Consider the following 15199-nt stretch of genomic DNA (forward strand, 5'->3'; position numbering starts at 1 on the left):
CCAATGGCACCCAAAGACTAGAGAGGGGCTGGCTGGGTTGAGTGGAAGATATCAGAAGCTTACAATCAGTAGTGTATTTCAAAACAGTCATACACAAAAAGCTGCTCTAACAGTTCCTGCATTTGAGGACCCAGACTTTACCTGGCTGACCAGGATTACTTTCTTTTGGAGATCTGTCTGGTTTTGATATTGGGTGTAAAGATTCTTTCTAATAGGTTAAAGCTGTAGGTTACAGTCCTGGACTAAGAAGCCAGGTAGACTTCTCAGGTATTTTCTTCTTTCATTAAGGCAACCAACTCAGTGATGTGTCTGGGACTGTCCTCAATCCTGGGCACATTAGATAGCCTTGCTCTCTCTCCTGGATCACTTGCTCTGGGGGAAGCCAGGTACCATGCCAGGAGGACACTCAAGCAGCCCTATGGAGAGATACACCTGGTGAAGAACCAAGGGCTCCTACATCTTGACCTTTATTCCTTTTTCTTTTTAACATCTTTATTGGAGTATAATTGCTTTACATTGTTGTGTTAGTTTTTGCTGGATAACAAAGTGAATCAGCTATATATATACCTACATCCCCATATCCCCTCCCTCTTGTGTCTCCCTCCCACCCTCCCTATCCCACCCCTCTAGGTGGTCACAAAGCACTGAGCTGATCTCACTGTGCTATGCGGCTGCTTCCCACTAGCTATCTATTTTACGTTTGGTAGTGTATATATGTCCGTGCCACTCTCTAACTTCATCCCAGCTTACCCTTCCCCCTCCCCATGTCCTTAAGTCCATTCTCTACATCTGCGTCTTTATTCCTGTCCTGCCCCTAGGTTCTTCAGAACCATTTGTTTTTAGATTCCATATATATGTGTTAGCATACGGTATTGGTTTTTCTGTTTCTGACTTACTTCACTCTGTATGACAGACTCTAGGTCAGTCCACCTCACTACAAATAACTCAATTTCGTTCCTTTTTATGGCTGAGTAATATTCCATTGTATATATGTGCCACATCTTCTTTATCCATTCATCTGTTGATGGACACTTAGGTTGCTTCCATGTCCTGGCTATTGTAAATAGACCTGCAATGAACATTGTGGTACATGACTCTATTTGAATTATGGTTTTCTCAGGGTCTATCCCCAGTAGCGGGATTGCTGTTGACCTTTATTCTTGAATGGCTAAAACTGTTTAAAGAAAAGAAAATATGTCATGACCACAGAAGTTGCCCTCCATCCCTTACTCCCTGGGGGTTATTCTTGGTTCTTTAAGGCTGAGATTCTCAAACTTTGCTTTTATGGAATATTGATGTTCTGTGAACTGGAACAAGGGGTATTCCATTAAAATTGAATGAGCTGCTTTTCTCAAATATCAGAAAAGAAAAAATTAAAAAAGCAGCAGAATTTTATCAATTTTCAGTCCTCCATCCAAATATGACTTATCACTTTATCTCTTATCACTTATCTATAACCTTATGATTTTTAAATAGACAATAATATTATATTTTAAATTAAAATTTCATATGTGAATATCATAGTATACCATAAAGGGCTATTACTTCCAATGGGCTTCATGGTATAGAATAAAGTTTAGGACCATTTTCAAAGGTTTATCTTAATGGAATGTTATATAGGGACCCTTTAGAAAGTCATAGGAGGGGGATCATATGTCCCAGTTTTCCAGGGATGGTCCCTGGTAAGCCAGTGTCCCAGAGTCAGTCCAGTTAGTGTCCATGCCCACTATCAGAAGTGTTCTGGTTTAGATGATAAATTATATTTTCATCCTAGTTATGGGGGAGGGTCTTCCAGAAACCCAGTGGGAGGGAATTTTTTGTTGTTGTTTTTGGCTAATTTTTGCTAGATATATGCCAGGCATTGATCTGACCACATTTTATGTATTTTCTCAATTAACCCTTATGATCACTAGTAGGTGCTATTAGAGATAAAGAACCCAAGTCTCAGAAAGACTAAATAATTTGCCCACATTCAAAAAGCTACTAAGTGGCAGAGTCAGGATTAGAACGCACGTCTGGCAAACTCCAGAGCCTGTGCGCTTAACTGATGCATACTTGTCTTCATCCTCTGTATTAGCAAGTGGTCTGAGATGTCGGACTTAAGTCCCAGCTGCCTGAAATCCTTAAGAATTACAAGGAAGCAGATGAAATGTCAAGTGGCCAGTGGGGCTTCCTTCTGGGAGAGCTCTGTTCCCTGAGTAGGGAAAATGAGGTGTTTATACTTATCTGATATTTCAGAGAACCCCAAGGGATGCCCTGTCCATTCCTCATCAGTAGAACTGCCTGTTTACAGCCAGGCTGAGATTTTTTCTCCAAATTAAAGTATAACGAATTCGCTAAGACTTCATCCCACGTAGCCCTGCCAGTTGGGTGTTTTGGGGGCAGATAAAATGAAGAAGTGTGAGCCCAGCGGCCTGCCCTAGGGTGAGAAGAGAAAAGAGCAGATCTGTGTGCGTCCTAGCAGCCGGCAGCTCTCCCTCTGCTGTGGCCTGTTCTGGGCCTGTGGGCCAAAGGAGCCTTGGAATTGCTTTAGACCTGCCTCTGTGCCTTTAGCTGTCCGGGTAAAAACATCACCTCTCTGGAGGCCTGAGCTGGAGCACAAACCCACGTATTGTCTGGCCCCTGGCAGGCTGGTCTGTGGAGGGGACACTCTAAGAGCTCTATTTTAATCTTTTGGAGCTGGGCCAGGGTAGGAATTCAGCTGCCAGCACAGGCTCCCCACCCCCATGCTCTCGCCCCAGCCCCCATACAGCTACCCCTCCTCCTGGTTTCATTTGCTCTGACCTCCCATCATGAGAGGTGCTGGTGTTCTTTTTTTCTCCCTTTCTCTTTTTTAAACTACCAGGGCTCTTTCATTGATTTGACCTCCCAAAGTGAGGCAGACCAGGGCTGCTCAGTGGGCTACTCGGGGCTCAGAGCTGGCATGGAGCCAGCCCTTGAATCCTGAGATTTACCTCCAGATGTGTGTGCTTCTGTGCTTGTGTGGACGGGTGTGTTTGTGTTGTGTGTGTGTGTGTGTGTGTGTGTGTGTGTTGGGGGGGGATCTGAGCCTGTTGGTGCATCTATGTGTGTTTTTGTATCTCTGTGACTGTTCTCTCCACGTGAAAAAGATGTCTGGGGTGGAAAGTTGAGGAGGGGAGAAGATGGCAGGGATAGGCAAGGGTGGCTCAAGTCCATAAGCCCCGTCTTCTCCCTCTGCCAACGGTCCTTCCCCAGTTGTCTCTCTAGGTGGGTCTTCGTGTCCCTCCCCTGAGTCACTTGGGTCCGTTTCTGGGTAGGAATGAATGAGTCTCGTAGTGAGACCATGTGGCAGAGCCAGCATGGGACTCCTTGAATTCTAAGCTCGGCCACTTGCTGGCTGTGTGATGTCAGGCACGTGATTCCCCCTTTTTTGAGCCTCAGTTTCCCAGTCTGTAGAATGTGGATGATAACACTACCAACTTTCACAGAAAGTAGATGATCCAGTGGCACTCAAAAGGTGGCCCATAACGTTGTTAGTTCCTTCCCTGCCTACCTAGCCTTTCCCAGGAATAAGCCCTAAGGCAGCAGCAGCAGGGCTTGGTCCCTTCACCCCAGTGAAGAGGTCCCTAGCTGGGAAGGAGGGGCTGTGTTCTTCCTGAAAGAGTGGGAGGGGGCAAAGGGTGTGGACCTCTTTCTCCCACCCGGAATCTCCCATCTTCTCCCATCCCCATCCTTCTGGCCTCTGCCAATGATGTGCATTTTCCCCTCTGCCCCGGCCTCCCAAACTGACTCATTACCTCGACAGGGTAGCAACTTCCAAAACAAAACTTTTTCAACCAAGGAAAATATAACTATGGGGAGGAAAACATTTCAATATCAGGCCTCCTGGGACCCGAGGAAATGTACTGAATGTTTGTCAGGGAATGATGCTGTCCTGACTTCACGGACTTTGCTGAGCACAGCGGGAGAACAATGGCTGGCACCTGGCTCTGGCCAAGCCAAATGGCCCAAGTGAGGACCAAGCTCAGGCTCAAGTTGCCCCAGACTTGAAAGAATCAAATGTGTGTCCAGCATCGTGCCTCAAAGTAGGCCCCACTGTGGTAGCACAAACATCCCACATAAAGGGGGCCTGCACTCTGTCCCATGCCAGTCCCCCCACTTCTCTTCCACCCCAAAGGAGATGCCTGCTGCAGGCTTGCTGTCTGGCAAAGGGCATGCTTGCTTCACTCCTGGATTCTGGGAAATGGCTAACGGAGGACATTCCACACTTAAGAATAGTGCCCCCCGGAGTGGTGCAATGCCTTGACCCTTTCCAGGACACTCCAGGGAAGGGATGGTAGGGTAGTGGTTGGGCAGGATCTAAGAGAACAGCTGGTGGGTGACGTGGATGCCAAGTCAAGATGCCAGGGAAGGTCCAAGGGCTATTCCAGACCCCATCCACTGTGATTCCACAATGGCCTGGATGGCCAGGGAGAAGGCAACTGAAACAGGTGGAACTGTTTTCTGAGAGAGGCTGGGGTCAGAGTGAGGCGGGGGGCGGGGTAGTGGAGAAGGATGCTGAGCATGGATCTCTCAGTTATTTTCCTTCTCCACTCTCCCTTAGCTACAAGAGACTCAAGGTCGTGTCTACTTATCTTCCACCGCCTGCCCTCCCCCAGAGAGCAATGGCAGTCCCCAAAATATCAACAAAACGGAAACGCTCTGAGAAGAATCCTGACGCATCTCTGATATGTCCTCAATGTGAGTATTTTTGATTCACGAAATTTCAAAGCTGAAAAAGATCCCACACGTTTGATAGATATCTTCATCTGTAAGTTCAGAGAGGAAAAGTGTCTGGCTTGTAGTCACAGAGTGCCTGACTCTGAGCTAGAACATGGGCCTCCTGGGAAAGGGTCTGTGTGCTTTGCTATCTGATTTAGCTTCATTTGTGGTCATTATCTGTGTGTATATAATGTCCCTTGTGTGTCTGTCTATGCAGAGTGTCCCTTCCAGAGAGAGAGAGAGCTTCCAGTGGCCAATTCAGGCATTGTCCTTCCTTTCTCATAAGACCTCATTCAATGGCATGTGGCATACTGGACAGTCAGGAGTCATGGACCCTAGATTTCACTTTATTGAGGCTTAAGCTCCTTATTTGCAAAACGGAGATAAAAATTCTTGCTCTGATCACCTCACAGGGCGGTTTGTCAAGTTCAAATAGGGTGGCGCTCGTGAAAGTATTTTATACGCATATAGGAGATTGCAGTTATCAAAAGCTCGTTGGGGAAAATGGTGTGGGCAAAAGTGGCCTTTTGGGCACTGGGACAAGACTTTTGCAGGTTTTCTGCTTGCTCAGAGGGTGCAGCTGGGATGGGAGACCTGCATATATCCATCTCCATGGTGCCCAATCACTGGACATGATGCTGGGCACTCAGATCTAACGGTGGGCTGTCTGGAAGCGCACCTTTCTCCCCAGGCCGTTTGCTTCCTTCAGGGGGCTGACCTTAATCCAAGCACTCTGGTGATGGTGTGTGGGGTGGGTGGTGGAGTTTTTCAGGAAATCCTAAAGAAATACATTCAAGGCAGCCTGAGTGGAGCTTCTTCTGAGTCATCATAGAGAGCCTCAGGCTGACAGGCATTTGGAAAGGTCCTTGAGTTCATTTCTTTGTGGAGAAATTAAGCAAATTATGAGAATTAAGCTGATTTTTGGTGATCTCTTCATCAGCTTATCACCCATTTAACAGGTCTTTGACAGGAGCTATGAAATGTATTGGGGAGATGCTGACCAAAAAACAGGCAATTGCCAAGGGGGAGGGTGGTGGGGGAGGGATGGACTGGGAGTTTGGGACTAGCAGATGCAAACTATTATATATAGAATGGATAAACAACAGGTCCTGTTGTATAGCACAGGGAAGTATTTTCAATATCCTGTGATAAACCATAATAGAAAAAAAAAAACCAAACAGGCAGTTGTTTTTGACTTAGAGCATCTGATCTAGCCTAGTGTACAGCTGGGGCCTAACTGCCTTTAGTCTGTATCTAATGCCAGTCCCTTCTGTGGCAAAATAACAATGCAATGATTGACAGAGCAGGGATTATGACAGAACAAGGATTATGATTATTATTACTATTGTTAGTCGTAGTAGTATTGACAAAACAAGGAGACTTATGCAAAGGTGAGCACGCCATACGCTACCTGAAGAAGAAAGGCATTTTCACAGCCAAGGCATCATTGTAAAGATCTAACTTACTTGACAGATAATATGGGGCCAAAGAATTTCCTTCTGAGTGTTTTTCCCTGCCTGATAGTCACTGTAAATCAATAAGAAACTCCTGGTTTAAGCTTACCTGATTCCCTAACATGATTTTCAAAAATTTTTATAGAGAAGAAGGAATGATTTCTTGCTGGCAGATGGAAATACTGCATATTGCTTGGCATACCTTATCAAAAGGGCTCCCCAGCCAGTGGAGGCACACTTCTGACCTTGAATCTGAAAGGCCTGCTTTTATTCCATCTGTCCCTCCCCCAACACCTCCCCAGGAGTGTTCATAGAAGAAAGGGGATATTAAAGAGCCATGCCATCTGTTTGGTTTGAAAAAGAAGGTAAACTTTTATTTAAAGACAGAATTAGGAAAAGAAAGTAATGGTTTGCTTAGAAAGATGACAATTTGCGTAGGGAAAACAGCACATTTGGTCAGGACAACAAAACAGCCTTCTGAGGCTGTCAGGAAAGCCCACCACAAACATGCCAATAAAGAGTTGAATTTGTGTGTGTGTTTGTGTGTGTGTGTGTGTATTTAAAAGAATTCTGTAAAACAGCATAAGACAAATACATGGTCCAAAGCAGCATATGCCCTTTTCTTGGGAATTCAGGAGAAACTTTGTGCAAGTTCCTGGGATTGAAGTAATCTCTTTGTAGTACTCTCAAACACAGAAGGAATCTCAAATCTCAGCCAGAGGGAGTAGCGCTAAGGGAGGAGCTTTGTGGGTGTGGAAATAAAGGCATAGAGAAATAGAGATAGGACAGCACATGCAGAAATGCACTGAAGACATTTAAACATGCACGCAGTGGAGAAGGGCAAAGGTTAAGATGTCTGAACTCCTGGGTGCAATTTGGGAGAGTATTTGCCATGGTAGTCTGCTGCTGTATTTTCAATACTTGGCATTAACCAATTATGCAAGAGAAATAACTCAAATGCTATTGATCAGTTGAGGGCCAACTGGTCAGACCTTTCCAATAATTGTCAAAACAATGCCCTATAACTCTTTCAATAGTAACTCTTTCAATGTTTCAGTGAGAAGATTTTAAAAACTCAGACTGAAAAATTATTGTCTTCATTGAGACTTAGAAAAAGCATCAGGTAAGCCAAATACTGACAATTCTATTAGTTTATTATTTAACTGACATTTCTCCACACTGAAGACAAGGGCTTGGAAACTGTCCTTTAAACAACAAAAGATCTTATGAAGAATCAAAAATATGTTTGACTTCTTCACCCTTGAACTAGATTTCAACAACATCAAGTTAGATATAAAGTAAAATATATTAGTACTATTTAATGCCTGTGAAATAAAGTCATTCCCTCTGACAGGTAAGATTTCTTCTGTTGACAATTTTTCTTTCAAATACAATTAGGCATGTAGGAAATTATCAAAAATACTTGCTGTTAGAAAAATTATCTTAATTCTTGTTAACCCCTGACCTCTTATAAATTTGTAGGCTCAAGAGGCATGCATTTTACCAGTGCTGTTTTTGATTGAGGGTACTGGTCATTTACAATGTCTGTTTAAAATGTTCAAAGAGTCTGCAAAAGCACATACTACAAAATATTATCATTTCAAGATTGGAGGTCACATTTAACACACCATACATGATTCATCTGTACATTTACAGAGGTTTAAAGCACACAAAATTGTGCAGATAACATACCGAAGTCTAAACTTTTACATGCACTCAGTTGCATACATACCAATGAGATACAATAAAATTCTGAACAAATAACAACCAATAATCAGCCAAATTACTGTGTACACAGTAGGCAGGAAGCAATTAAACACTGCCTGATAGAATGTCAGTGAAATTACTTTTCCTATAAAACACCCCTACTCCCCCACCCCACACTTCTTTAAATTCTTTTTCCATCACAAACATTAAACTGATGCTGTGACCATATACGTGAGAATCCCCAAACGTCAGCTTTGTCACAGGGCAAGAAGCAACCAGCAACTCAGAGTGACTGAACACAACAATTTGCCAGTCTTGGCTTTTATAAATCAGCTACTGGATGGTGGTTACTGTGAAAGCATAGTCAGACTTTCATGCCATGGAATGAAGGAAGAGGAACAAAGAGCATTAACTAATACCTTCTTAACATTTACCACTAAGTTAAATACTGGCTTTGCTAAAATAAAGAATGTATATATCTGGAGAGGAAAGGCCCTAGGATAACATTTAAAACAAACAACAACAACCTCCTACTTCCTTTATCCAAACAGAATATTGTCACAGTCCACCCGTCTGATTGTTTAAGCAAAACCAGCTGTCCTTTTGAATAACAATTTTACAAATTCATTAGTAATGGAAATGGAAGAAATAATTTAAAAAATATATATAACTACTGTGTGCAGATGTGGTGGGAAAACCAGAGACCCGAAATATGGCAAAATCAGTGCTTCATAAACAGTCAATGGATTTTTCTAAAAATACTTTTTGCTAATGGCAAAGTTCAACACTTCAGAAAAACTCTGAATTAAGATCTTAGAATAAGTTTCCAAGCTGTACAACATAGTTTCAAATACACTACCCTTGTTGTTTGTAAGGCCGCATTGAAGTTTAGCTTAACAGTCATAAGCCATGTGTTTGAACATCTTATGAAAGGTGACCAGCAAAGAAACAGGTTTTTTCCTTATTCACCCTACTACCTGTGAAGAGGTATCATTGCTTTCCAAATAGCTCCTTTACAAATTTCCTTACAGGTAAAAAAAGAAAAAAGTTCATATTTGCTTAATTGAATCATCTGGAAAAATATTTAGACTTTATAAAGTGACAATGTAGCACTTTCAATTCGCTGAGAGTGCTCTCTTGTTAATCTATAACTACCCTCTCTAATTCGTATGTTATAGTTCAATGAACAATATTAAGAGATGCATATTCTCTGCTGTAGCTCTGCTACATGCAAAGTTGAGAGAGCCATAGAATAATGGCATCATGTTTCCAACAAGTATCAATTTTAAAGAGCCAGTGAATTCTGTGTGCTGTTGACATAACTAGGGAACTGAAATGCACTGCAGACCCCTTCACAGCTTGAGTTGACAGTTCTCCAAGAGAAAGGGAGTACATCATGGGTGGAGCGTGATGAACAAAAGAGGGCCAAGGAGTTGGGCTTTTCTGGAGTGCCTACTTGTCTAAAATCGTTGTCTTCGAGGGAAGAACTCAGCATTCCTCAAGGTGCACGTTCATGTGGCAGGATAACAATGCGTGAGAGGCCAGTCGTCTTTCCCACTTGTCTGGCATGATCTCCTGGCAAGGATGGGGTAGGTGTTTGCCAGGTGGCTCCCGGACAAGGTCTTTTTAGGGGAGCACAACCAGGCTTCAGTCAGTGCTTTTCATAAAGTGCTTTGGGATCCTTCAGGAATGGGGGCTGGAGGAATATTATTACTAACTGGATTCAACTTTCAAATCAAATGCAACCATTTTCTCCAGTGGAATTATTGCTTTGAACATTAGTGAATGCTCTTAAAATGGAATGGTTCTTATCTTAAGTAACCACTTCTTAAAATACCCACTCCCTAGAGTGAATGTTTTTGATGACGGTCTCCCAAGTACCCTTGCGAAGGAAGAGGATGTGATAGCCTTGTAAATGGTTGCCGAGCAGATACATTGATGAATTGCATTTTCCAGGCTATCCTCTTTTATGAATAGATAGCAAGAGCGAAATCAAAGATGCCTAGCCCAACATGCACTATGTTGGCCTGGCGGAGGCGACAGGCTCCTGCCTCTTCTACGACATTGGTAAGAAAATGTGTGGTGATGACGGCTACACTCATAGCCGAATGTGAGCTCCTTGTGGCCCGGAATCTGTTTCATACTTGATTCTTTTGTTCTCTGTGGGACTTGGAATAGAGACGGACATATGGGAGGACCTCAGTCAATGATATTTGAGGGTTTCACAAATGACGAGCTCATACAGGTGAGAATTAAGCATGTCAGAAACACGGTGGAAAAGAAGACCTGAAACAGGAAAGTTTCCTCCAGGGGCTCCCCAGTTGGACTTAAAAAGAATGAAAGACAAAAGTCCATCATATCCAAAACAAACAAAACAAAGCCGATAAGACAAAGCAAAACAAACAAACAAACAAAATCCTCAGATTGTGTAAAGTCTCTATAATGAGAAGACTGGACAAATGAATAAAGGACTGTGATTTAGAGAAAACAATTCTCTCTCACAAGAATGTTTTAATTTAAACTATGCTCACAAGAAGTTGCAAAGTGGAGGTATGGGTAGAGGGAAACTTCTTGAACAAATAGCGAATTATTGAGGATGTAGCTTTCCTCAATTCCACCTTTCTATAGGAATATCGCTAGGAAAATGCATTTTCAAGTTGATTAAGTATGCCCACTGAAATCTAACGTTCATTATTCATTTCATGGGCACGCATCTCTTTTCCTCTTAGAAGGTGAAAAAATAACCCCATGTGCCTCATATACATTAGTGGGTTTGAATTTAATGCCATTTTACTTAATGGGTTATTATTTGGTCCAATGTGTCAAAACGTGCTGACCAAACGCAGGGTCAGAAGGATGGGTCAGTCTTTGCTTTTGCTGCCTGTCAAATGTCTTCCATCTAATTTAGTCACAGACTTCTTTCCTTGCCACCAGAAAGGTCATGATCAGGGAATCACTTGGTTTCTGAGTCCTTGACAATTTCAGCAGCTCATCTCACAAACTCATTCAATATATATAACCTGTCTTATAATTAGAAGTAAGTAAGAAACTGAGTGGAGATGACTCTGTTATTTTCATCTTAAAATGGGAGTCGTATGGTAAGCAATTTTAAATGCATTTCTCCTGATTAGGTTTTAAATTAATTATAATGAATTAATTAGCTTAGATATCTAGTACATGAAATTTGTAATTTCTCGCAACAGAGAGCTCTGTGATATTGGAAATCTGTTAGGTAAAGGTTGAGAGAAGGATTTGAATTTGGAATTACCTGTAAACTAGGTAAGCAGCCTATAGAAAATCAAAAGTTGACTAGATGTGTACCAATTCCCACTGGGACAGTCTGCTATAAAGGGAATGGTTCTGGATTCTGACCCAAACTCTGAGACTAAATCAGCTCTGTGACCTTGAGTAAGTCACTTAATCTCTCTGGGCCTTAACTGCTTCGTCTGTGAATGCAAGGACTTAGACTAATTTTAGGTTCTCTTCTAGTTCTAACACTCCATACATACAGAATTCACTCAGAACAGAAGAAAATTGCATTTTAAAATCCTCCCAGGCATGGAAAAGGAGCTGCAGTGATTCTGATCAAGATTCTTCGGCCGGAGTGGGAGCAGGCGGCGGGGGGGTGGGGGGCGGTGGTCGGTTATTGAGTATAAAATCTCTTAAAAAAATAAAGACTGAGCTCTGGGCTTTAGTTTTCTAATGACCATAGGCCATGGGCCAAATCTGTACCCTTCCGCCAGGGTAATTATTTATGTTTAAATCAAATGTTTTAAAAATGGAAGGAATCGGAATAACATTGTGAACAGGGGACTTTGTGTGAACTCCCACGAGGAGGACTGGTAGAGCTGTGAAGACAGAGGTAGGGTCATAAAGAGCAATATTTAACCAAAACGCCTGTGAAGCAGAAAAGGACCATTTAGAATATCAGTGAACTGAATGGGTCTTGGCTCCAGGAAAGGAGAGAAGGCTCATGCCTGCTCTGAGTATGCAGTGTGGTTGCTCTTTGATTTGGTTTCTCCTTTGTGAGAAAGCCAGGTGGGACGCAGTGAGACCGGAGCAAGATTTTCAGGTGTCTTTGAGCATAGCCTTGGAACCACTGGCAAGGCCTTCTAAGGAAAGATTTTCCCTGAGCCCAGTGGGCCAAGTGATCTAGGGGCAAAACTGACTTTGGAAGGGTGGATTGAAAAGGGGAAGGCAGCAACTGAAGCTCTGGACGGTCTGTCCCATGACCTGTTGCGTGGGGGAGAGCAGATGTGCCTGTGTCCCTGAGAAAACTCCATCCCTGCCTGGCCACACCTGAAAGGAACTTTCTTGCTCCATTACAAATCTATCACCTAAGAATCTGCAGCAGATCCATTATCATTCTCGGAGACACAGCCCCCACCACGGCTTTACTTATTTTAGGATTGGAAAGGAAACACAGTTTTGCACATGTCTCTCTCCCTCCCCTTATCTTGTGTATAATCCACGCTTTCACTTAACTCAGCCATCTCCTTGCACCCTGGAATAATACACGGCCCATTTTCATGCTTGAATGGGAGCTGAGTGTACAGGAAGGGCTGCTTCCCGCCCTATTCTATCTTTGCAAGACAGAGCTAGAAGAGAAGCCTCCTCTACGTTTGTTTCTGGAGGTTTCCACACAGCACTAAGTGAAGAAAAGGCCTGTCCAAGGCCTACTTAACTAGATCAGTGCTGACCGATAAATTGGATTTGGTGAGCTGCTGAGAACGCTGCACTTTGGAACGACTTGGTTTAGCTGATGGGGAACCCAGGACAAGTTCACTGACCCTATTCCCTAGAGACACAAACTGGGCTTCTTTCCCCAAACTCTTCTAAAGGTCTGGGATGGAGGGACAAACAATGCTAATCTTATTTTCTTCTATAGAACTCCTCCCTGTCAATCACAAATGCATGAAAGAGCCTAAGCTCAGGAGTCAGATTACATAGCCAGCTGCAAAACTGAGGGTGGCTCTTTGGGTTGTCCTACCTCCGCCACAGGTGCCACCAATAGGATGGCATGTTTGAACCGTTGTGCCCAGGACTCCACGTTGACACAAAAGCTTTTCTATGCCCTTTATAGGCTGAACTGGGAATGACACTGGCAACTCTCGCCTCCACTCCAACTCTAAAAAAGGAGGACCTTGAACCTGTAACCTTTGGGTTTTTTAACATTCAATCCATTTTAAAATGGGTGGGGACACGGTGGGGTGGGGGCAGGCTGGGGGTAGCGTGATGGAAAATGCAGGGATGCACAGTGGAACTGTGGACAGCCAGTCGTGGGCCTCCCTAAAGCATGCTGCTGAGTATTTCCGACACAGGGGAGGGGGTCGGGCCCTCTGGGCTCATCTCCGGGCCCGTGAGGCTGGGCAGACCCGAGGGGCCTCCGGCGGGCGGGCTCAAGGCTTCCCAAGGCTTGGCGTCCACCAGGGCCGCGGGGTAGGGCTCCACGTAGATGCGGCGCACCGCAGGCCTTGGATCCTGGAGGCTGTCCTTCCGCTCCTCCGGGAAGCTGGCGGCGTGGGCCAGAGCCAGGCCCCGCGGCCCTTCTTGGGCAGGTGCCAGCCGCTCAGCTTCCCCGGGCTCCTGGCTCAGGCCACAGGCCCGGGACAGCTGCTGCGTGTACACGCCCTCGGACAGCAACAGCGACTGCGTCTCGCCGTGCATGCGCAGCCAACGGTAGTGGCGGCTGAAGCCGCCGTAGTGCGGGGGCTTGGCCAGCTTCCGCTTTCCCAGGAAGCCTAGTGGCGGCCGCGCGCCCGGTGCTATTTCGGCGTGGTTCTTGGGCGCGGGGCCTGTGAGGGTCAGGCTGTGCAGGAGCTCGGTGCACGAGAGGTCGGCCTCGGGACCCGGGCTGCGGCCCTGGGGGTCCTGGCGAGGCCCCGAGGGAGGCTTCCTGTCGTGCACCTGCAGGACGTCGGGGGCGCTTCCGCTCAGGCCGCTTCGGGCCTGCTGGGCGATGTCGTGCGATGACAGGTAGACCAGGTCCAGGTCTCGGGGGCTCAGGGCGTCACTGGAGTCGTAGTCGCTGTCAGTGGGGAGGAAGACTTCGGAGCAGCCTTCTTCGTCAGAGCAGGGCTGTGAATCTGCAAAGCCAGAGACTGCTGTTAGAAACAAGAGAAACTCCTAGCCGGGGCTCAAGGAGGGACCTGTGGTTGAGGCCCTCCCCCATCCCTCCTCCGTGCTTAGAAGGGCTGGCGCTTCGTTTAGTGGTCTGCTCTCGTTTCCTGACATTTTAATAAGTTTTGAACAAGGGGCCGCGCTTTTTCATGCGGCGTAGGGCCCGGTACATTCTTAGCTAAAAGGGAAAGGAAGGAGAGGAACTCGGACAGGACCAACCACCCTTTGCAGCAGCGGAGGGGAACACGCCCTCCCTGCCCACATCCGATTTTACTGTTCACTGGGCTTGTGGAGAGAGGATGAAACAGGAAACAAAGCTGGATGTCATTCATTTGTTTGTTCCCTAGTTTTATTTCAGAGATGATTTTTACATTCGATAAAGTAGCAGGAACTTAAAAGGGGGAAGGAAGGAGAGGAGGCACTATGGTGGCGGAAGTCAGGGAAACCTGGTTTCAAATCCTAATTGTCCTCCAGATTGCTCTGTGATCTTGGGAAAGTTACTTAACTTCTTTGAGCTTCAGTTTTTTTTTTTTGTTTTTTTTTGTTTTTTTAATCTGCAAAATGGGGATGACAGTAGAACTTCTTACTTAGGGTGACTGTAAAAAAAAAAAAAAAGGTTTATATGTATAAATACTTACCACGTTGTCAGGTGTTTAAAAAGAAAAAAAATTAAGGCCAAAGAAAAAAAAACATAAGTAAAATCAGAGGTGATAATCATCCTCAAAGGGCATCTACACTAATCATACTGAGCCACAAGTTAGTTCTGTGTATATTTGTCATTTAATGCACTAGTTGTTTATATCTTTTTCCCAATCAGCTTGTACATTTCTGTAGGGCAAAGACTGCCTTAAAATCCTTTGAATTTCCCACAGAACTCAGTCCATAATAGGTACTTGGTAAATATATGCTCATTTTGAAAACATGAGAGTTCTCTTAAAAAGAACAAGAAATCTCTAAATTTGAGGCAATCCCATTCAAAAATCTCCATAGGAGGTTTTTTTTTGTTTTGTTTTGTTTTAGTATTTATTTGGTTGCACGGGGTCTTAGTTGTGGCAGGTGGGATCCTTAGTTGTGGCATGCAAACTCTTAGTTGTGGCATACATGTGGGATCTAGTTCCCTGACTAGGAATCGAACCCGGGCCTCCTGCATTGGGAACACGGAGTGTTATCTACTGTGCCACCAGGGAAGTCCCCTC

At 44.6% G+C, this 15199-nt stretch overlaps 1 protein-coding gene across 1 annotated transcript in view; it reads right to left on the reverse strand.

Annotated features, from left to right (window-relative positions):
* Positions 1-13172: 13172 nt before the first annotated feature.
* ANKFN1 (ankyrin repeat and fibronectin type III domain containing 1) overlaps positions 13173-15199 on the reverse strand; it is a gene marked incomplete at its 3' end in the record, with an annotated part of 414694 nt that continues 412667 nt past the window's right edge. Inside the window, exon 20 of the mRNA XM_079725196.1 lies at positions 13173-13969. Coding sequence (XP_079581322.1) covers positions 13173-13969 — 797 coding nt within the window. The remainder of the gene's footprint in view (positions 13970-15199) is intronic.

Source organism: Hyperoodon ampullatus, assembly GCF_949752795.1.
Source record: "Hyperoodon ampullatus genome assembly, chromosome: 19".
In the NCBI taxonomy this organism is placed as follows: Eukaryota; Metazoa; Chordata; class Mammalia; order Artiodactyla; family Ziphiidae; genus Hyperoodon; species Hyperoodon ampullatus.